This window comes from Alligator sinensis, unplaced genomic scaffold (assembly GCF_000455745.1).
Source record: "Alligator sinensis unplaced genomic scaffold, ASM45574v1 scaffold406_1, whole genome shotgun sequence".
NCBI classification, from domain to species: Eukaryota; Metazoa; Chordata; order Crocodylia; family Alligatoridae; genus Alligator; species Alligator sinensis.
Window position 1 is genome coordinate 1,575,371 of NW_005842181.1, and position 24,444 is coordinate 1,599,814.

General features: G+C 42.1%; 1 protein-coding gene across 7 annotated transcripts in view; it reads right to left on the reverse strand.

Annotated features, from left to right (window-relative positions):
- PDS5B (PDS5 cohesin associated factor B) overlaps positions 1-24,444 on the reverse strand; it is a 192,364-nt gene that overhangs the window by 106,181 nt on the left and 61,739 nt on the right. For 6 of the 7 annotated variants that reach the window (XR_003094658.1, XM_025207097.1, XM_006026186.3 and 3 more), the window contains exons 3-7: positions 21,181-21,384; positions 16,638-16,724; positions 16,446-16,543; positions 15,942-16,068; positions 1,047-1,127 (exon numbers count right to left, since the gene is read on the reverse strand). Coding sequence is in view for 6 of the 7 variants with exons in the window: in XM_025207097.1 (XP_025062882.1) it covers positions 1,047-1,127; positions 15,942-16,068; positions 16,446-16,543; positions 16,638-16,724; positions 21,181-21,384 (597 nt within the window). In the remaining variant the exon portion in view is untranslated. The remainder of the gene's footprint in view (positions 1-1,046; positions 1,128-15,941; positions 16,069-16,445; positions 16,544-16,637; positions 16,725-21,180; positions 21,385-24,444) is intronic. The other variant, XM_025207098.1, reaches the window with a different exon arrangement.

The window sequence follows — 24,444 nt, forward strand, 5'->3', positions numbered from 1 at the left end:
GGGGGGCGGGGACGACGACAAGGACGACAGGGACTTCCTTTCCTATAGTGAAAAGTGTAAGAAAAATGGAGATGGAGACACTTAACTGATGGAGATGGAGACACTTAACTGATCAGGAGATGATTCACCACAAAATCTGGGTGTTACCCCAGAACCACTCAGCTTGTAAACTGTCTTTGTATAGTTTGCTTTTTTCCTGACTACTCTATATTGCATCTGGACACGCACAATAGCCTGAATCTAGATGTCTAGAGATCTTTCCAGACCAAGACAGACACAAAGAATCTAAGTGTCTTCGTGGTCTTGTAGCTATTGAAAGGGGGGAGGGGAGGGGGAGAGGGGGGCAAAGAAAAGATTGGGTTTAGTGTTTAAGATGCCTCAAAACTGCATTTTAGAATCTTACAGGCCTAGATCCTATTCTGCCCAAGTTCATAATAATACAGCTAAATTAGCTATGTATTAATTACTCCTACTTCATGTCAACAACCATCTCCCATAACAAAACAAAATAAATCTATCAAACGAGTCCCATAACTAAGTCTGACCTAATGAGTCAGAAATCTGAGTTTTATTCCCAACTCTGTCACTAACTTAGTCTCACTTAAGGACAATTAGTTTACCTTGGGCCTCACCCTGCCCTCTGCATTACCTTGCCTGTTCATACTGTAAACTCTGTGAAAAGGACATCTATACAACTGCTACTCTAACATGAAAATACAAATATTCATAAAAATACAGTTTAGTCCACCAGCTGTGTCAGTCATGTTGCAACCAAGGTCCCCATGACAGAAGTTCAAGTACAGTTAGGATGAAGATCAAGAATTCGCAGTATATTTAGCAATATCTTATTTCTAGACAGCGAAGTACCAGATCTGAAGGCAGAAATTACAGCATTTAAAGTATCAGGCTCTTTCCCACTAGATGGTTGAAAATTATACTTTAAAATAAGATACCTAGCCTATAAAAATAAGAAAAAACAGGTTACGCAGCTCAATCTTTTAAGTTTTATCTTCGTAAGTGTTTAGCTATTTGAAATCTTGACTTACATTAGTAATATAGGGTTCAATAGCTTGAGCCGTCCTCTTTAGTAAAGCCTTTGCCAAGTCATATGCTTGCTTGTTTAAATTCTGAAAAATACAAAAAGCAAACAATGATGCACATACTGATCTCACATGCACAATTTATAAATATTTAAGTTAATATGTACTAATAAATTAACTATAAGAATAGCCCCTCCCTGGATTCCTTCCTTAGATAAAAGATATTTTTTTATCAAACTTGTGAGACAATTAGTTTTTCTAAGCTAGATCTTAAAAACATCAGCCACCTAAATGACAGTGGTAGGCTGGAAGCTTCCCCGAGAAATTCAAACACTTTTAACTGTCACAAACCTGAAACTGGGAGCAGGGTGGGGGAAAAAGTATTTTTTGTTTGTTTGTTTGTTTGTTTTTTCAACTGATATCTTTTATGTTATGAAGGATCACATACAATTAGCACTACACCTGGCAGATTAACTGACACTGTGTTATCTTCCCAAATCTGGAGTTTAAGAGCTCAAGCAACTGGCATCTGCGGCTGCTCCTCATAGCTTTTCAAATGTTTTAGAGAAAGCTATATGGCAACAGCATATGTGGTCACTGCAATTAGCAACAGAGGCAAGTCCCAAAAATAGAAAATGGTGAGAGGTAGAATAAGAGAAGCTTCCCCTCCCTTATACCCTGGTAGCAAGCAACCAAACAGCTGTGGGAAGGGCAGAACAGCAAAGACACCAATCTTTTCCTCCCACAGATACAAATGTTAATGACTCTAGATCCACAATTCTCAACTGGGGTTGCACAAGATCCTTTAAAGGGGCATCAGGATGCTGCAGAATATTAGCACTACTAGATATGCAAACACCTACATATGATTTACAAGATAAACCCAGAGATTTCAAATAGAAATCCATAGTGTCAAAAACATTCTGACTTGCTTTAGTCTATTATTTTTCCATATTTAAATCCAATGGAAACTAAGGGTAGGCCTTTTTTCAGGGATGCCTTGAGTCTAATAAGGTTGAGAATCACTTCTCCAGATGGCGAAGAAAACTGCTTTTGCATTTCACAACCAGAAGAGGGTGGTGGATACAAGCTGACTTCAAGGAAGCACTTTAAGACTATCAATACAGATCCCTTTTCCATTGTTACCAAGTCAAAGTGTTTTTCTGACCTGAGTGAGTAGAAAAAAAAATTGACTTTTTCTGCTTTTCCCACCACTTACCTCTTGTACCTATCTATGGATAGTATGTGTCTGGTAACAACTAAACATTCCCAGCAGTACTGGTGACACTGTTACTGCAGAAAAACCTTGCAGTTGATGTAAAAAAGGCCAATAGACAAGTAGTGCTAAACTGAAAACTTTACTTGTAAAAAAAAATGAAATCTGAAAAAATAAATTCTCGGTTTTAATCATTTAAAGCAGGGCTGTCCAGCTGGCAGCCCGTGGGCAACTTGCATACACGTGGGCCACAAGGATACACCCAGGCCATATGCGTAAGCACACAAAGGGTTAACATGTGGCCACAGGCTGCTGCCCACTGGCAGGGTTGCTCCAGGGTCTCAGCCCTCACTCCCTCCTCCAGTTTCTGCTACCTGAACCCAGCCCCAAGGAGGGTGGCAGCGCAACATAGCCCACAATTGTGAGGGAATCTGTACCCAATGCGAGCCTCACCTCACCTTTGGCTGCGTGGCCATGGGCTCCTCCATCTGCCTGGTGCCACACAGGCCTAGTGGGTACAGATTCCCTGGCACTGTGGGCCATGTTGTGCTGCCCTGCTCCTTGGGGCTGGGTCAGGCAGCAGAAACTGAAGGAGAGTGGAAGGGCCTAAGACCCTGAAGCAACACTCCCAGTAGGTGGATGGGATGGAAATTTCCTCAGCTTAATTGTCTGCCCCATCTGCTTCTGAGAGTGCCAAGTTTGAGCCAATATACAGCTACCTTTTTCCCCTAGAGATACTGTGGTTTAGTGTGGATTGTCAGCCCTGGGGAATGGGTAAAAACATTGAATTTTATTTGCAATTTGGTGACCACTCACTCGATTTTGAGAGATTCTTCTGGAGGTTTTGGGGAGGGAAGGGGTGGTTGGCTTGGGTTTCTGTTTGTTTGTTTGAGTCTGCCTACTGAATAATTTTGTCATCTGTAAACTTAGCCACCTCAGTAGTGACCCCCAAGTCATTTTTTAAATATATTCAATACAACCAGACTTAACAGAGAGAGAACTCTATTCTTCCATTTTTAGGAGAAATCAAACCAGTGCTCAAAGAGGATCATGGGAAGAATCACAAACAGCATAACATTCTTTATGTGGTTTGTTTATGCCTTTCTTTATTGAGAGACTATTTCATGGTCTCGTTTGTTCTGGGTCAATAAGTAAATAAATAAATACATGAAAACAGATTTGTCTGAGCATCATCATCTTTTAAGACATTTACCTATATTAAGTAAACCATAAAAGCTGATTGTCATTCCCTGCCTCAAAGAGAGTAGAGTCCATATTTAAACAAGACAAAAAGTAAGGACGATAAACAATCAAGGACGCATTTTGACTTCTAAAAAGAAAACCCTCAATTCAATCAACTTGAATTTTTAAAGCACTAAATCACTTTAAAAAAAGATATTGGTTTCTCGAAATGAAATGTCAGGGATTTTGAAGTTAAGCTTATCCCTGATTGTCTAAAGCTCAACTGCATGTTTAACAGTGCAAATCAGACAAAATCTGCAATATGTTTGGTGTTTAACAGTTTTCACACACTTCGGGGTGTATTTCTTATTATCTGCACTAGCTTTTGAATTAACACTTTGGGATTTTCTCTAGGACACAGATTGGTAAGGATGTGCTTTAAATTGGTGAACGTGGGGGTTTGATACTTGTTGGAACACAAAATGTCTTAATTTAATGTTGTTAGAAGTAAACAGTCTCAGATACAGTTTCTACAGCTCCTAGAATATAAGCCTCCAGCTACCATCTACCTTTGGCTTCTATTTACTATAAATATTCAAAAAAAATATGTTACAAAAGTGTCACAACCCAGTGATTTTGGTGCCTCGGCACAGTGGAATTTTCCCGCCACATGAGAGCCTCTTGCAAAAGTAAAGGTTTTCTGTTGCAGCAGAAGAACCTTGGTGCAAGAGAGTTCCCGCCAATTTGCAGGATGCATTTCTTCTTTACAGCACAGAAATGCACGGTGCAAAGAGTTCCCGCTATTCGAATGCAAATTTGTGTCCCGCTAATGGCCAGTGCCAAATTATTCACACGTGGCGGCTAGTAATTGGCTTGCTAGCCGTTTAAAAATTCGCGCGACTTCCGCCCAGGTCGAAGAACTTTGAGCACGCTGCAGAGTGCCTCTAAAGAGATCTGACTTGTGGCTAGCTGATCGATAGACTGATCACCTATCGATCCTTCTTCCCGTCGCCAAGCGCAATCCCAGACGTACCCTTTTCCCGCCGGCTTGATTTGCGGACGGAGTAACTGGCTTGGGCCTCGCCATCTGGAACAACTCACATAGTTGTTCAGACGACCGGACCACCTGCATCGCAACTACAAGCGGCGTAAGTAAACGTTTTTGCAACCATTAAACCTTGTCTGCCTCTCCATTCACCAGCCCGCCCTGACGAACGAGCAATTTCTAAATCACCTCGAGTCGGCTCTGGCCGTGCGAGACAAAAAGGTGCAAGGAAAATGAGGATGTACCTCTTTTTCAGTATATGAAATGTCAAGCGCTGGTAAAATACTACATAAAATGTGGTAGAAGTGAGAGAGAACTAAAAGCAAGAGTAAATAGAAGAAGCCTTCTTGCAGTAAATAAGCAACGTGATGAGAAATGTGTTTTTGTTTTACACTGAAAATGTTGCTTTTTTATAAGTCTAAGGTTCATAGTTTTCAAATTGCTAGAATTCAGGCAGTGTTTGTGCCAACTGTCCAGAAGGCTGGAAGATGAGGGGAAAATTGAAAATTATGCAATAATTATTGCAACCTGGAATATTTTAATTTAAAAGAAATTTTGCATGTCACTGCTCTATCTGCTCTCTATATCTATTTTTCCTATGTTATCACTGAGAGACTGGGGTCTCCAATTGCTGCAATCCCTTCATATCCTGGAAACAAAAAGCAATGACAGGGAAATAGGCATGAAATTCCTTCCCCTGTGTCTCTGAAGACATTTCTCTCCCCCTTCCCATACCACCTCTCCCCTTGACCAGCATGACTTTCACAAGCACAGCTGCTACCCCATTGCCGCTCTACTCATATGCTTGAACATGAGGAACAAAACTTACAAGATAATAAGCTCTACATTAACTGTTACGACACAGAAAAAAAGACTCCGTAGTCATTGCAGATACTTCGCTAAAAACCATCAGATCAGTGTTGAATAGCAGTCAAAAAGGCAAATAAAGCATTAGGAATGATCCATTATCTATTCAGCACTGGTGCGGCCTCACCTGGAGTACTGAGTACCGTGTTGAGCCATTCTTCAAGAAGGATGTGGACAGACTGGAAAGAGTACCATACAGAGCCACAAAACAATTAGGGGCCTGCTAAGTAAGATTCATGAGGGAGGCTGAAAGTTAATATTATTAGGGTAGAGAAGAGAAAACAGAGGAGGGATTTTTTTAACAGTCTTCAAATACCTGAAAGGCAATTTACAGAGAGGGTGGAGATTGGCTTCTCTCGGTGGCCACAGGACACAGGAATAGGAGCAGTGGTCTCAAGCTGCAGCACAGGAAATTTAGGTTGGAAACTAGGAAAAATTTTCTGACTATGAAAGTGATCAAGCCCTGGAAGAGGCTGCCTAAAGAAATTGTGAAATCTTTGTCCTTGGACATTTTCAAGAGCAGACTGGAGAGACACTTGGATAGGATGGTTTAGTCAGAGACCATCCTGCCTTGAGCAAGGGGCTGGACTAAATACCTTTATGAGGTCTCTTCCAAACCCTACTTTCCCATGATGTGTTGACATATTGAATACTATGTGTAGTTTTGGTCTCTACCCCTCAAAAAGGATACAGAAAAACTAGAAAAGGTCAAATGGATGATCACGAGTATAGAGAGGTTTCCACATATGGAGAAACTAAATGGGCTAGTATTACCAGCTTAAACAAAAAGAGCGAGATAGACAGATAGATGCTGGAGGAAGAATGTAGTAGTTTATACAATATTAACTGGTGCAGAAAGTAAAAAGGAATTTATTATTTACTATCCCTTACAATACTAGAATGATGGGATATAAAATAAAACTATTTGGGTAATAGGTTCAAAAGTTAAGAAAAAGAACTTCTTTTTTGCTCAACAAAACTTGTTACCACAAGAAGCCGTGGACGCTGATAAGCTTAATCAAGCTAAAAGGGGAACTGAACCAGCTCTTGGAATAAAGGTCCATCAGCAGGTTTTGAATATGGCACGTAAGGTAGTCTCTGAATCAGAACTTCCTAAACCTCTGGATACTGGAAGGTGAAGTGGGAAGAGGAGCAAGGCATAGAAGATTCTGGACACACTCTGTTTATCCTCCCCATCACCACCTGCTATCTGCCATTGTGAAAGACAGGACACTGGGCCTGAGGGACCTATGGTCTCACACAGTAAGTGGCATTTCTTATATTCTCATGCCACATCTAAAAGGTTTCTCTTTCTCCTGTAAAAACAGATTCTTCCAGCTGCTTGTGCAACAAGGTGCAGAAAAGCAACTAAAACATGAGAACTAACAAGTTGGAGAAAAACTAGCCTGTTCAGCATCTAATGGAGGCCCTGAAAAAATTGTACACTTATTATTTACCCTTCTGTTCAGGAAGTTGCATAACCCAAATGGAACAAGCTATAATCTGAACAGGACAGAAAAAGTCTACTACTCCCCATAGCTTCATAATCTTAAGGCCTCTGGCATAATTGGTAAGAAAGACCACTATCCATGCACAGAATAAAAACTTCCTGAAAACACCAACCTGTTAAAGAAAACTTTGCATATACATGGGAAGGCTAGATGCTCTACTCTAGCTACACAAGGGAGAAACTGGAAGCACTGAGCAGCATCTTGGATCAAATGGAAATGGGACTACATTTATGAGAGGGCCACATGACATTACTTGAAAAAATATCCAATTATGGAAATATCAACAAAAAACCTCAAAAAAAACCAAAAACAAATCCTGACTGCTTTAACAAACATCGAGAAGGATTCTTAAAAGGACACTTCAACAATCAATCTGTAACTTTTTTGGACAAACTTTCTACCATCCTACTTTCACTGACAAGAAACAAACAATGATCTCTGGATAAGAAACTTACTGGGTCATCTTTCCATTCAATTTCTACAGTTCCCTGAAATTCAACACAGCTCCAAAGCTTTTTTGATCCTTGGGGCCTTAAAAAAAAGTGTCTGCGTTCATGCACCTTCTTTACTCTTTTTTTTAGCTGTTTGTTGATGTCTACTTAACAGAAAAGCAGGGTAAAATAACCAGCTATCTTTTCCATACCAGAATAAACTCAGGAATAAATTCTATATATTCTTTTCTTCCTGAAAACTGAATACTGGTTGTTGGTTTGGGTTTTTTTGTTTGTTTGTTTGGTTTGTTTGTTTTTTTGGGGGGGGGTTGTTTTTTTTAATCAGTTTTGGTTCTCTTTCCTATGTTAACTGTAAGAGAAGAGAATAAATGAAGTTAATTACTTACTGCCCAACTGGATCAAATATTTCTTCCAAATAAGATTTTATTTTGACCTCCTAATGCTTGTAAGGGCTGCAATTTTACTCTGATAGTGATAACTAAGGATCAGGACACTGAACTGCACCTAAGGGTACAATAGTAACTGCAATGAAGCAAAGGTTTAGTGGAGAGTCTATAACTGTCCTATTTTTGTCTGCCATTTTTGAGTCTACCTCAAAACAGTCTTGATCAGGCACCTCCAAGAATAAATAGAACAACCTCCAATTATAAAAATAAACTAACAGCCAATATAAGATTTTAATTCTGTAAAATTGCCAAATGTACCGGGAGGGGGTAGGGGGGAGTAGAGTTTGAAGATGATAGGTGCTTGCATTCAGATTCCCTGTAGTACCCTGTCATTGCTGATAGATACAGAAAAAATTGGCAAACACTCAGGGAAACGAAGTACAATTGGTCTGGTTTTATTGTTTTTGCTCATTCTGGCTGAGATAATTCCAACCCACAATAAGAAAAGCAAACTATGGGGATTGAGGATTTTTTTTTAATGCTTCTTGGTACCTTAAATACAAAGTGATAGAAGTTAGCTAGATTATGTTTTGGCTCACACATCAGCAAATAGTCGCTTTAAATCCAATCATATAATCATTGTAAATGATAATATTAAGAGTAGGGATGACCTGCCTGTAGCATACATGTCATGAGTGGCACAGGTAGCTGTGTGTAGCACATGGCAGATCAGGGAGCGGCCAGGCAGAAGAGTGGCAGACAGGGCAGGGAGTAAAAAGCAAAGCAGCAGATCAGGCATTTCTGATGCATTTCTGATTTCTGAGGTGTTCTGCATTTTCAGTTCTTATTTAAAAAAAAAAATCTGGAAATTTTTCAGGGTTTATTGTCCAAACATAAAAACCGGGTTGAAATCGGGATAAAAGGAAGAAAAGAAGAAAATTGATTTAAATTGGGGAAAATAATATGTTCCCGTGGCAGTGAGGGAGGGAGTAAGGCTGGGACTAGGGAAGGGGTAGGAGGAGAGCTGTCAGCCAGTCCCAGGACTGCAGCAGGGAACAAAGCAGAGGGAACTGTCACTGGGTGTGGGGCAGGGAGGCACAGTTCCTGTTGCTATGTGCACCCTGGGAGGACTGCAGGCTGGGGGGCTGCACACCAGGCTCTTCCCAGGGGGCGCACGCCTCCAGATCTACGTGCAAGATGAGAGAAGGCTGCTGTTGCCAGCTAGGGCCGGCAGCGGCACCAGGCTCTTCCCAGTGCTCAAGGTAGGCAACAGCCTGCTCTCGTCCAGCACGAATATCAGGGGACATGCATCCCCAGGAAGAGCCCGATGCAGCCCCCAGCCCTCCCGGGATGCACATAACAGCAAGAGCCACACCCCCCCACCCCACACCCAGTGACTTAGTTCCCTCCACATCTGGCATCAGCTGTTCCTGGGACCACTGCAGCAGGGGCTGGGCTGAATGGGAACAAGCAGAACCCCAGGGGGCACAGGGCATGGCGCAGCTTGTCACTCCTCACCCTATCCCCTCCTGCAGCGGCCCTGGGAGCAGCCGATACCGGCTAACTGCAGCTGGCGGCCCTGGGAACAGCTGACACTGCCTGCCTGCACCACGGCACAGCGCAGCCCAAGGGCTGGGGGAGTGGCAAGTGGCCAGATGCAGGGGAGGGGTGGGAAGGAACCCAATTCTGACCCCGGCACCTCCCACCCTGCCCGGAGTCAGACCCGGAAGCCCCGCACCCCTGGGCAGTGGCTCCAGCACTGCAGGCCCATGCAGAGCGGCTGGGGGCAGCGCCTGCCACACAAAGCAGAGCTGGGCTCTCCTGCCTGCCCACCCACCAGGCAGGGCTCACAGCTCCCAAGGCAGGACCTCAGCCACAGTTTTGAATATCCACGGTTAATACTCTGTATACCATTTTGGCTACCACAGTATACAGTTTTGAGTAACCACTGTTTTCCGTGACCACATATCAGCCCACCAACCCCCTGGCCCTGCTCATGCCTCTCCTTCCCCCAACCCCTGCTCCCCCAGCCAGAGGTGGCTCCCAGCCCTGCTGGAGGTGCACACGGTGGCAAGGAGCTGCCCTACCCACAGTGACAGGGAACAGCAGGCCCGCTTGCTGCTGTTCCCTGCTTCCCTCCCCTGTGACCCAGCGTGGCAGGGAACAGAGAAGCCACACAGGAATCTTCTCACCCCAGCAACACTCTTCCTGTGCCTGCCATTAGTTTGAGGGGCGCAGCCCTGCATGCAGGAGGTGCATCGCCAGGGAAACGCGAGGTGAACAGCGGCAGGGGAGGAGATCCCCATGCAGCTTCTCTGCTCCCTGCCACACCAGGTCGTGAAGCAAGGTGGCAGGGAACAACAGGCCCGCTCAGGTGAATGATTTGTTCCTGCCCCTGCCCCTTTCCCTCCTACATTGTGGGGAGCTCAATCCCCAGCACCACGCCCTCCCGCATTGTGGGGGGGCCTCTGCAGATAGAACAAAAAAACCAAAAAAAATTATAAAGGGGTATATGAACTGAAACTTTGAGACCGAAGGGGTACACTTGTTAAAAAGGGTTGAAAACTCCTGCTTTAATATGTTAAAAAAAGGTTAACTGTTGAGTAGTGGATCATTTAAAGAAACTAGTGATAAATGGCTGCTTCTTTTTCTTTTAAAGATCTTTCTGGACCTCCTTGTATGGTTTCATGAGGTCTTCCAGCAAGCTTCTTTCCATGAAGGTGTTCATCTCCACCACCAGGTCTGAGAGAATCTTGGCTGCTAGAATGACCTTAAGGTTGGCAGGATTTAGCTTTGACCCTACCACTACCTCTTCATCCTCATCATCACTCAAGGCAGATTTGACAAGCTCATCCAGGTCCTCCTCAGTCAATTCCTCTGCATGGGACTAGAGTAGCTCCTCCACTTCGCTGGCTTATATGTTTTCAAACCCATCACCTCCCACGTCTTGCACAAGCTCCACAATGCAGCATACCTCAGCCTCTATTGTGGGGAGTCCTTGCAACTCATTGAATGCCTCCTTCCAGTTTTCCCCAAGACACTTTGATAGTTGACTGCTTCAGCTCATCCAGGAACTCCTTTATGTTAGTGATGCAGTCATAGATATTGTAGTTTTTTCAACGCTACATCACCATCAGCGTTGGGTCATTCTCCATTGCCTCTAGGATGCGTCTGAAAGTGCATCACATGTAATAGATCTTGAATGTAGCTATTATACCCTGGTCCATTGGTTGTAGCAGGGAAGTTGTGTTGGGTGGGAGAAATGTCACTTCCACATTAGGGTGTGCAAACTGGACTGTCTCTGGGTGGCCAGGAGCGTTGTCCAATATCAGCAGGACTTCGAAGGTCAAGGACTTGGATGTAAAGTACCACTCCACCTCATAGACAAAACAGTTGTTAAACCAGTCCATGAATACAGTGGCAGTAACCAATGCCTTGCAGTTGGACCTCCAAGATGGGCAGGTGGCTTTTGTTCTTATTCTTGAGAGCATGTGGGTTCTGTGATCTGTAGAGGAGCACTGGCCTTACCATAAAGTCACCTGAACCATTGGAGCAAAAAAGAAGAGTTAACCTGTCCTTTGCTGCTTTGAAGCCTGGAGCAGACCTCTCCCCTCCTTCAACAGGAAGGTTCAAGAAGGCATTCTTTTCCAGAACAAACCCATCTCATGGTTAAAGACCTGCTCTGGCTCATGACCCTTTTCCTCAATCCGCTTCTTCAGCTCAGGCAGGTACTGGGCAGCAGCTACATGGCCTGCTGAAACCAATTTCCCCATAATCTTCATGTTGTGGAGCCCACGTCTCCACTTAAAGTTTTCAACCCACCCCTCGCTGGCTTGAAAACTTGTGCTTTAACTTGTGCCTTCACCCCTCGAGGTCTGGATGATGTGGTCATGAATTCACTTTGCCTTCTCACGTATCACTTGGCTGCTCTCAAAGGCACTTTCCCCTGTGTCTGGTCTTCAATCCAGATGCTAAGAGCTTGTTCATTTTTTCTAAACTATGATCGCACGGCATAAAGGTCACTTTAGCACTTCCCGGTGTACCATTCACAACACTAGCCCTAATAGCAGCCTCACTTTTCTTAATGGTTCTCACAGTGGATTCATTCACACCAAAATGCCTCCCTACATTTGCCACACTCCCTCCACGTGCTAGACAATCCAACAACTCCCGTTTTGTTTCCAAGGACAACACTTTCCTTGTCCTCTTCACAAATTGCTCATCTTCACCACTCACTCGTTTAGAAGTCATGATTAAGGGCAAAATGCAAAAATCACGAAGAAATTGGGAGAAAAATTGTGAAGTGCGGTACCTGCGACTCCAACGAAGATGCATGTTTTTTTTCCAAGCTGTTTTTTGGCACAAATTGGAAAAAAAACATGCATCTCTTCTTTTACCAGAGAAATTGGTGGATTTTGCAGCCTGCAGGAAGCTCAGAGGGAGCAGAAGGAAGGCAGTGAGACAGGGGGTGCCATGTGTATGGACAGTACATGCACATGGCCCCAAGCAGCCTGCAGAGCAACTCCAGCAGGTAAGTGGGGGAAGAGGGTGATTGAGGCCCCTGTAGGGAGGGAGCTGGGCCGGACAGTGCAGGGCGAGCAACGGCAGGCAAGCAGATGCCTGCGTGGCTTCTCAGTGAATGGAGCCCCAACCGGGCCAGGTCGTGGGATAATCTGAACCCGGCAGCTCGTCCAGGGCTGCAGGCAGGCAGCTCCTGCTACCAATGAGTTCAGATCATCCCATGACTCGGCCCAGCCCTCATTTGCAGTGAACGGAGCCCTGGCTGGGCTGGGTCGTGGGGCAGTCCTAACTCAGCGGCTCGTCCAGGGCTGCAGTCGGGCGGCTCCCACTGCCACTGGGCTCAGATTGTCCCATGACCCGGCCTGGCCAGGGCTGCTGTTCCCTGCCTCCCTGCTTCCCTCCCCTACGATTCGGCATGGCAGGGAGCAGAGAAGCTGTGCAGGTATCTCCTCACCTGCCGTTCAGATAGGTGGGGGTAGAGAAGTGCCGCCGTGTGCTGCATGGGTCTGGCTGGTGCAGTCCTGCTCTCCCCTTCCTTTCCCCTCCCCCAGGCAAGAGGCAAACGCAGTATTCAAGTCCCTAGCCCCATTTTTGCATAAGCCTTTAGTTTTACCAACTGCAGTTTTGCCAACCATGGCAACTTTCCAGAACCTGACCCCTCACAGTTGGTGAGGGAAACCTGTACTACAGGAAGCATATGGGGATAATTTGTGGAAAACCTGACACAAAGGTCACAGGCATGGGGTACAGGGGCAGGCAAGTGCCAAGGGGTGTAGGCATGGAGGGAGGGCAGTAGCAAGGGAGCACGATGTGCAGGGGCAGGGCTCAAGCTGCTTGACTCCACTGCTTGCCCCTTCTGCCCCTGCTTTCCCTGCTCCTGCTGTAAAAGTTGACAAACTTAAGATAACCCCCAGAATAATAGGATTCTATGCATAGAAAATTATAACAAATGTATACATTTTCCATGTATAGAACCTAATTATTTAGGGGACCTTCTTAAATTCAGAGTTGCCTTGAAATCAGGTAAATATGGTATTCTTATAACTATATTCTTCTAACTTATGTGGCATGCAGCCTATAAGACTTCCCAGAATTCCTGTTTTGGTCATTTCTTATAGGAAAAAAATCCACTCTTGATTTTAAAATTTCCAGAGATGGAGAACTCACTGTAACTCTGGGTAAATTGGTCCAATGGTTAATCTTTATTGTTAAGATTTGCATCTTACTTCTAATCTGAATTGGTCTAACTTGAAATTCTGTTCACTGGATCTTAAAAAGACAACCATCTGCTAAACTGAGAATATCTTATCACATTTCTAATTTTTCATATAAGTATTTATATAGACAAATCAAACAGCCCCACAGTTACTAAAAGATTCAGGAAGTTAAATCTCTAATTTTATGAGAAATGATGAACCTCTCTGTTCCTAATCCAATATTCAAGTACTGGATTAGCCCCTTAGCCTAAAATACTGCACTGGGAATTTACTTCACTTGACTATCCATAATCATCCCCCGCCTCTTAAATCCTTCAGAGTTACTGCTTCCACAGCAGCCACCCATCCCGTGAGTATGGCCTAACTCTTTGTTCTTTGATGCATGACTTAACTTTTGGCCATATTTGTCACTGGCAGGCATGGAGAAAAAAAAAATTAAAAATGGTGCTTTACTTTCAGCTCGGCACATCCCCACACCAAGCACAGCACATGCCCAGAGAAGGAATCGCATAAGTTTAACCCAGCTTGCCCAGCATCTGTACAGACTGCACACTTTAGCAGGGCTTCTCAACACTTTTATCCAATAGCTGATTCAATCAGCTATTAGATAAAAGCACCAGTTTTGATTGAACGAACAAAACCAAAAAAATAACCGAAAGCACTTTGTTTGAATCGGCTACTAGATAAAAGCACCAAAAAACCCCGCTGAAATGTGAGACTTATACAGACACTGGGGAACTGGGTCAAACTAACACGGGTCATTTTCCGGTAAAGTGCCGGATTTTTTTGTTCCCCCATCTGTCAGCAGCCATAAAGACACAATGTTTGCCTGCATCTTGCTTATCAAGTGATCCATATCACCACATTAGTAAACAATGAAGAGGATAGGTCACTGTTTCTTCACCCTTTGTACTATCAGCAGACTTCAACAGTTATTATCGTGTGTCCTTTCCTCCTCCCTTCCGCACCAGGTTAAGAAACTCTAGAACTCTTTGGAACCAGTTACTCAGTGATGAGTGATATTGGTATACTTGCTTTAAGTGCCGTCAGTCAGTTTATTTCTCTTTGCAGTTTTTTTTCTAGATCCGAATAACTAAGAGGAGCGAGGTACCAAAGGCCCTAAAACCAGTGATTCTCAGCTAGAGTGTAAGTTTCTTTTAAGGGTGATGCACGGTGCTATGTAATCTTAAGCACTGATAGATGTGCAAACACCTACATAATTCACAGGGTATAAACCCAGAGACTACAGATAGGAATCCATAGTAGCAAAAGCATTTGGATTTGTGGTCTCTCCAAGTTTTTTGCAACTGAAGTCATTCTATTATTTTTCCATAATCAAAAAATGAATGAAAGCGAAGAGGTGGTATTTTTTTTAGTGTTTACTACTGAGATTCTTGTTCTGTGAAAAATTTCAAGATTTTGCAAAAATATGGTTACAAGACTCTTATAACATTTATTTTTCCTCCCCCACCCCAAATCACACAAACCTACCTGGCTTCACAGACGGCAAGCTGCCTCAGAGCAGCAACCCTGGAAGCCCAGACTGCCGAAAAGACCAAAAGCAGTTTGTAGCCATTTGATCTTGGGTCAGTGCTAGTTTTTGGCCTACAAAACTTTTCCTTCCCTAATATTCACTCCACGCACTGGCAGCTTATGATCAGTATGCCCAGGTCCCTCTGTTCCTCAGATATTTAAGTCTATGAGCCCCTATTTTATAGCTGAAGTCCTTGCGAGTGGTCCTCAAGTGCCTAACTTCATACTCTTAAAAACTTCATTCATTTCTGACATCCCATTCCACAAGATTTAAATCTTCCATATTGGCAATTCCTTTCTTGGATCTCTCAAGTGTACTTTAACAAGCTACTTCCTGTCCTTGCAATAGTAGAACATTAACAATGTCTTCTTCACTTTGCTTTGTCTGTTACAACTTAGGATGTTCTTGATGTTTTGAGGCACTGTGCCCAGTATCTGCATGAGTGGCTTGTTCATGCACTTTTGTTTAGAATAGACTAGATGTACACTTGTCTAGGATGGTTTAGATAGGGATGATCTCCTGAGGTCCTGTTCCACCCAATATTTCTATGATTCTATGTGCATAGTTGTATAGTTATTTTAAAAAATTAAATCAAACAGCATTTAACAGTAGCCTTATTTCCAAAGAAAACTATAAATTGTTTATATAAAATTCTACCTGCACTCACTTTTTCATAAAAAATGATGTGTCCTTAAATTACATTTCAGACAGGCCACAATGACAACTAAATCTTCCAAAGAAAAAATGCGCACACTGCCTTGGAGTTAAAAATTAGCACAAAACAATGTCTGTGTAGGAGAAAAAAGTAAAAGCAATAAAATGTTATTCAAGTTTTATTTCAAATAGAATGAAGGAAGCAAAGAAATCCAGGTAAATATAGTGGAATAATTCAGCCAGTTTGTGTGGAACACACATTTGATCAAGCATCAACATCATACAGCCATACATTTCAGTAGCCATTAAAGCTTACCTTATGTGCAGGCACTAGATTAACTAGAACTGTATCCAAAAGCTCTTGAGATACTGTATCTCCTTCACAAATGATAGAGCTCATGAGATCAACCATGTGCATATGTACTTTTTGATTATGACCATTGCTGAAATAAAAATGTAGTCACTGTTATTATTACAACAGATGTACAGCCTCTAACAAACAACATGACCAATAATTTAAGTCATCATGAAGAGAATAATGGAACGTAATTTTTTCCTAGAAACCAAACTACAATTTCTATGCTTTATGTGCCACTTTTCGTGACAGCAGAAAATCAAGCATAAAGTTTGATTCTTCATCCTCCCCCTCCACTACTAATCCATGAGGCAAATGTATACCATTTAACTAGAAATATATATTTTCTCCAACTCAAAACTGCAATTATTGTCTTACAACAGCAATCATGAAACATAAGTAACCAAGTAAAATTAGTTTACTCGAAACACGATTAAAAATTAAAATCGGGATAGCTGTACTTACTTTATTACTGAAAATAGCGTTCTGTACAACTGTGTGAAAATTTCATTGCTGTCTTCCAACTCAAAGCATATGTTATAAGATTTGACCCATGCAATATTCTATATTGGGGGGGAATACAAAACAGTAAAGTTATCATTAAAAAAATTTAAATCAATTTAAAGGTCATATTAGAAAATATGAAGTTTAGCTCACCTCAAGTAAATAAAAGTATCTGTTGAACTGTGGACTTTTTGTATCCTCTAATCCTTTCAGTTGCCTTGTTATAAACATAAATATATCCTAGACAGAAAGAGTAACAGTAAATGGATCCATCATAATCCAATTATTTACTTAAATTAATGTGAATAATTATGCAATGAAAACTGCTGATGAAATCCTCCCCTAGAACGCACATGAAACTCAGAGAGACTATTTCTCTGTCTGTGACAACAAGATTATGAAAGCACTATAAATTAGGTCAGAGATGGTAACTTTAGAAAGTTGCACCTTGGTAACAAGAGCAGGAAACAAAATTGGTTGAGTTTTACATCAAAACACATTCAGCTTGAAAGCAAAACTATACTTGACTGACCTGAACACAAAGTAAAATTTAACTGCCGTCTTGCATTTGATATTTACATTTTGTGATGCATTAGATTTGTTTTTTCATGGAAAGGGGTAATCCTTTTTTTGATCTGAAGATGTTTAAGAATTTTTAACTATGCAAAGAGCTGCTGCAGGTCAGCCACCATTCCAAACTAGCAAAATTGATCTCCTTTGATAGACAAAAATACAAAAACAAAACACCATAAAAAAGTCTGACGCTCACTCGCTCAACCTTTAATTTGTCAAATGAAACTTCCATAGCTCTCTCTTATGAGCCTTAAATTCAAATACAGAAAGAGATAAATATGAATTTTTTTGTGCAGATTATCCAAGTTGGCAAGTAGCAGAAGAACGTTAATTAAACATCATTTCTACACTCAAACCACTAACTCTGACTGAAGAAAAGCCAAAAGCAAGAGATTCACAACTGGTATACAAAAACCATGAAAGAATAGCCAAGACTTGACAAGTTTTCAGACTTTTTCTACCTTACAAAACTCTTTAAGGCTTCCCTTACTCCGTCACAGCTAAGGTTCCAGTAGAATAAATTCTAATTTCAGTTAGAAACAAAAAAAACCCATTCCCATTACTTCTTAAAAGATATGATGCCAAGCCACCTACAGAAGCCCACAATTATCCTTGGAAGCATATGAAAAAGTTGTTTGGAAGGTATGAAAGCCATCTTCTAAATATTTAGAATGTTTATGGAAACTATGAAGCTTTAATATGTATTTAATGTGGCATGGCAGGAGACACGATTGTGTGGATCATGAATTAGATCCAATCATGTCTTTACCTGCATGTGTAGAAGGGGCCTTAGTCTTTCATGTTCCTATTATGCACATTCATGTTCTAAATTGGGTCCCCTTCTTTTTTTGACCAAATCTGTACCATTCCCACTCCCCCTAACCCCCAACAGTTCTTTTCTCTCTTTATTGTGCCAATACTGTCTGAAACAGTCTCTCTCTTATGCTGCTACCATGTAAAGTCATATTCTGGTTTCTTTTCCTAGTGAGGGATAAGCCTGCCTGAAGAGGCTAATAAACTGATGTATTATTATGTCATAGCATATGCTCAGGTCACTCTGTAGGGATGGTACATGTATGATCGTTTCAGCACAATCAGCTGTAAGAGGAAAAAGAGGCTCAGTGAGAAAGTCAATATTTTAGCTGTTGACCTCAGGAACATCCTCTGGATATATATCAATTATAATTTTTTCAAAGATTTATAAAAACTTATTTTTTTAAACAGGTAGGAACAGCTAAAAGCACATTCTTGACAATGTCCAAACAGAAGAGAAAAAGCTTCTACAAAAATGTCACTAGAATTTCTTTAAACTGCAAATCCTACTCTAGTTCTCAAAAAAGTGAAAGCCTTTTAACTAGGTCTTTTCCAAAAAAATTCACATGGAAGTTAACAATTAGACCAGAGAATTTCACCTTACAGCAGAGCTTTCCAAACTGTGTGCCGCGACACATTAGTGTGTTGGCGGCAGTGTGTAGGTGTGTCGCGCGAAATGCAGAAAATTTTGCAGAAGAGCACCGCGGAGCTCCCTTACTCGCGTCTGCTTCCCTTGGCCCCTCCCCCGGAACTGAATTACTGTGTCGCGAAATGATGCATGTCTAAAAAGTGTGTCACCAACATGAAAAGTTTGGAAAGCTCTGCCTTACAGATTTGAACCTTTAACTATGCAAGTAACTAAAACAGGACCCTGCAACGGAAAGTCTAGAGCAAACTGTTTCCTTAGGTGTGCTACCAGCCCTATCTATAAATAATAAGATAGAATTTTCACGTTGTTGAGTTATATGCTCTCTATAACTCAGCTATATACTAAGTTTTAAAAGGTCAGAGGGAATCATTATTAATGTCTAGTTTGATCTCCTGAATAATATAAACTGAATCCAAATCCATATTTTCTGGCTGCACAAACACACACCCCTTTTTTTTTTTTTTTTTTAAGTAATCTAATCTTTATTTAACTTCAGTACCAGTCACATAATTTCAAAACAGATTTAAACAGTAACAGAAGAGGGTTCAACATGGGCCATGGAAGTTCCGGTGTAAAGATTTCAATTTTGAGAAGTGACTAGCTATCTTGGTAACAACATGAGAACTAGAAAAGGCCTGATTTTCAGAGAGCATGGTCAGTCCATTCTTCAGTTGCATCATCATCTTCCTCAGATATATACAATATGCTACTTGCAAGATATTGTCAGATCTTGGGGAAAACAGTGCCCTAATGGATGCTTTCATAGGGGAATGAAGACAAGGCCATAAGTTATTGAAAAGCAGTCCTCAGGCTGGAACTCCAGCTCCATTTCAGGCTAAAAATTATAGCACATACTCGATGAAATAATTCAAGGAACAATGACTGGGGGGAACATACCTTTGGCCCAATTAAAGTATTTCTCACCGTATCTCTTTACCAAGTGCATGGGCAGGTCCAGGGGAGATGCAATAGCACAGTCATGCCCCTCCCCACCCCCCCCAGTCCAATCCAGTACTGGTTGCATGCTGCATACACAGTGAACTCAATGGATGGTTGGCATGGGACCTGGGCAGAGACCCAGTGGTCAGTACCACTGCTGGGCTCCAGAGCCCTTGAAAACAAGTTGAGCACCACCACTACCCATCTTTTCTGCTGAGTTCAGGGTGGGCAGAGAAAGCAAACACTGGCAGCACTTACCCCCTGGGTTCTGAAGCCATGACAAAACGCCAAGCTGACCAGTCAGGGAGCTCAAGAGATCACTGCACATAAAGATGGAGCTGTACTGTGAGCTCAAGAGAGCTCACTGGTTTCCAGAGTTGTGATAAGCAGCATGCACCATACAGCCGAAGAGTGTGGCCTAATGTACAGCAAGCTCTCTTCACTGCACACCCAACAGACAGCTAAAGGGGGGGGCTGAAACACCCTTGCCACAATCCTGGATCCACGACCATGAGTGAAAAGAAATTAACTCCATTTGTATGAAAACTCTTTCGTACTGCAGCCAGAATAACTGACTGATTCCCACATCAGTGCATCTAAACCGTACCACTGGTAGGTTTCTCTTTGCAACAGGTAGGTTAGATGCATTTAGATCTTTAAATCTGAAAATTTTTGCAGTGCTACTTTCAACTGCTACTGAGGTAAAAGCCCAAACATATTATCCCAATTCAAAGTGGGTAGTGAAATCCTGTTTGAGATTTTGTCGGTAGAAGACAAAGGAGTACTGATTTTATGAAAGGAAGAAAAAGAGAGAAAATTAATTTAGTCTGCTGTAAAAGAAAAAAAAATACTTTGTAACAAAAAAGAAAAGGTTTGAAGATGCTTTGTTAAATCAACCATCTCCATCTAGTGGGTTCAAAAGCATTTCAAGAAAAGTTAATTTACACATTTTTATAACTGTGCAACCATCAAGTTGACAACCAAAATTACCACTTACAGCCAAATAAAACTATAAACCTGAAAAGACTGACAATTCTATCACCTTTAAATGGCCTAAAGAAGCAGTCAATAACCTTTCATTAACAGCAGGCTGAAATAAACACAGCTTTGTCCTTTTCATCATGACACAGTCTTGTACCAACTTGCTTGGCAGGCCACATTTAAAAAAAAAAAAAAAAAAAAAAACACTAAAACAACCACCACACCTCTTTGCAGGCATCAGGTTGCCAACCACTGACCCAGTGAGAAGTATTAGTGATCATTAGCCTAAATTTGTTTATGGAGGAGATTATGCTGTTCTCTCTCACAAAAATATCCAATGGAAGTTAAAAGTCTAATACTTGGGAACTGACAATATTAACTTAGTCTTAAAATAACGTAAATATTTCCAATGTAATTTCAAACCCTTTCAAATATTAATTACTGAAAGAGGCCTCCAATTATGATCCTGGCAGATATAAATGCCCAATTGTTACATCTACAATGTAAGTGTTACAAGTATACCATACCGACTAAAACTAACAAAAATTTGCAACGTAGACAGAACCTGTCTACCCCCTTTCCCTCCCCCAATAAAAGCCTTGAAATGGTTTTGTAACTTAACTAGTTGTATAAAACAAAACAAACAACTGAAAAGGAAGGAAGAAAGCAAATCATTAATTAATTCAGTTTAAGAATAGACATGGAGGAATATATATGCATTTTGGTGCTATTTCAACTTGCCTTCAGTTTATCTGGTGATGTATATGGAGCTTCAGGAGCATATATTCTGAAAATATCAGCAAGGCAACAAGCCACCAGCAAGCGCACATCTTTATCAGGATGTTTGAGGAAAAAATCTGAAGCAAGATGTAAAGCAAGGTTTAGATACAGCTCCTTCTCTTCTTCAGAGTCCTGGTCCATATCCATGAAGGTTTTCACAACCATCTATTAAAAGAGAAAAAAAATCTCAATAGGTAGAAGAAGCTTTTCAAGAAAGGGGTTGTCCTCTTTACTGTGAGCTCTGATGTAGCACAAACTCACATTCTATCTATAGATAAACAGAGCCTGGGACTGGGATCCTGGTCCATAACTAAGACTAGGTACTGCCATAATATTGTATTTACTCACATATCATGCATACATTTCTCCCAAAAAACAGCCTTCTATAGTTGGGTGTGCATCTTAAGAGAGGAAGCTGATTTTTCTGCCCAGCACAGAGACAGAGAGATGCTGTAAAATGCCTGCTACTACTTCTTCACTTTCCTTCAGCAGCCACATTTGGGGGAGGGACAAAGTCCAGGAGGAATAGGATCTAGGTGGGGGTACAGTGATGCAGTTACCCCTTATTTAATTCCTGCTCCACCCTTTAAAACCAACCACCTGGTAGTAACAATGAACTTACTCCTTCAGCACTATCTGAATAGAAAGTCGAGTAGCTCCTTATAAATCTACCAGACTTCTGCTAACTGCTCTTCATTCCATGGGTGTTAACAACCCCCTCCTTTTTAATGCTCTTGATGTTCTGCTAATCAAGCTATTTTCATCAACAATTTTGTCATCTGCTACCTACTTCTGGCCTCCCTTCTCCTAGTTCACAGCCCTGAAGGCTGCTTTTAGCATTTTTCAAAATCCTAGATCCAAATAGTTCAGTCTTCAGCAGCAGCTAGAGTTGTCAAGAGCTGCTGTTGATTCATCTGTGAAAGGGCTGAAACTGTAGCTTTAGTCTAAGCAGGAAAGGAAGGGTGAGTAAACTGAAGACTGGGCTCTGTCCCTGCTCTACATAGCCATAATCTGAGGGGAACCTTTTCTCAACTTCATTTTGTCTTTCCAAAAACATGGTATGCAACTTATTTGGGGCCGTGTACTAGGGGAGAAAATATGTCACTAAAATAATTCAGAATAGGGCAATATAAGTTCTACCTTGATTCTAGGATGTATTTGGTAGTCATGTTGGTCTTGAGACAAAGAGAAATGCAAAACTCTAGAACAGCAGTTCCCAATCTGTGGTATGGGTACCACCAGTGGTATGCAGACAACCCGTCAGTGGTAGGCATCAACAGATTTATTATAATTATTTATATGACAAAAATTTGCTGGTGGTACTTAAGGTTGTATCATTTTAAACTGGTGGTATACAATCTGTCACAGTATGGGAATCGCTGCTCTAGAACTCTTGGTTCAGAGATGCTAATTTTTATTAGACCAACTAAGCAAATCTCAAAAAATTCACATGAAGGTTAACAATTAGACATCCACCTTCAGCTTCCTCTATGCAAAATGAAGTTTATTTTCTACCTATGGGGACTTTTACCATTTTTAATTTTCCCTCAGCCTGAAGAAGGGTACACGTGCCCGCAAGCTTGCAAATAAAATTATTTTTTTGAGATTTCTTAGTTGGTCTAATAAAAGGTATTACCTCTGAACCAGGAGTTTGAGTTTTGCATTTCACCTTGATTCCAGAGCACCCATGCTCTTGCACAATTACTGAAAGTGTCACAGAGAAATATTCCTCCCCAAGACACAATCCACTTAAGAGAAGTGAATAATATAATGGTATTTATCTTGCATCTAATAAAAGCAGGAAAAAGCTGCAGCCAGCTTTTATTAGAAACTTTAATTTCTCTTTAAAAAAGGGAGAATGACAAAGGCAAAGGTTGACAAATCCCAAAATGATTTTCTAAACATTTCCCCAACTGATATATAAAATATAAACAAAGGCTGTAACACGTTTCCCAACAAGAAAACACGCCAACAGAAGCAGGGCATACTACATATCTCTATATCCATACATTGACCGTAGTCTTATGTAGAGTTTAGATTATGGTTTTATAGTTTTGGATAGGGATAATCCTGCCTCAGGCAGGGGACTGGACCAGATGATCTCTGGATGTTGCTTCCAGCCCTACTTCTCTATGATTCTATAATCAGCCAGTATTGTGTACACTGAAGTCCCAATTAAGATGATTGGGTGGGACACCTTATGAACAGCCTATGCATTGAAAAGTTGACTCTCTCAGTAGGTTAGAGAACAAACACACAGAGTAACTAATGGCCAAAGGAAACATGCTGAAGGGGTAAAAAATAAAAAACAACACTCCCGATAACCATTGTGATCTTTAAAAGTACTTTAAATAGGATTACCATACATCCAGGAGCGGGAGTGCATGTGTGGGTCCAGAGCTGCAGCAGGGCAGGGGAGGGACATGCCCTGCCTGCATGTCCCTCCAGCAGGGGAAGGGGGCAGGTACATGCCCTACATGCATGTCCCTCCAGCAGGGGAAGGGGGCAGGGAGGGAGCAGCAGGGAGTGGCGTGGCTAGCCTGGTAACTATGCTCACAGAGGTAGGGCTGGCATGAGCAGGGGGCTGTGCGTCAGGAGTGAGGGGCTGGGAGGGCTGTGACTTCTGAGTGAGGGGCACCAAAGGGGGGTGGGAATGTAGCTTGGGAGTGAGGGGCAACAGAATGGGCAGAGGCAAGGCACTGCCATATCACTGCCCCCCACCAGTAATATACTCTGCCTCACCCTCCCTCCCACCTCTGCTGCACAGCAGGTGCCCTCTTTTTTAGAACTGGAAATATGGTAATCCTACTTTACATTTGGTCCTTAGATCATTTAAAACAGGAGTGTGCCAAGCTCACATGAGTTGTCAGTCCAGATTCAGACCACAGGGCTTCTTACAGGCTGGATCTAGGCCGTAGGGGTTCTTGCAAGCCAGACAACTTACTTTTGGATCTGGCCTTGAAGGCTTTTTGCCACAACTGCCCAAGCTATTCTGTCAATGCCAGCTGTCAAGGATTTAACACTGCTGCCACTCAAGCCCCATTACTATGGTCAGGAGCCAGGGAGTTAATAACACTGCTCCTCAACACTCATCTCAAACAGCCTCAGACCAGCAGCAACCAAAACAAAATTTGGGGATGCGGTTCACCTCCTGGGTGCTGACCCCCTCCCAACAGTGGCTCCAGTAGCCGCAGGGACAGGGGGCCCGCCCCGCCGGCAGGGAAC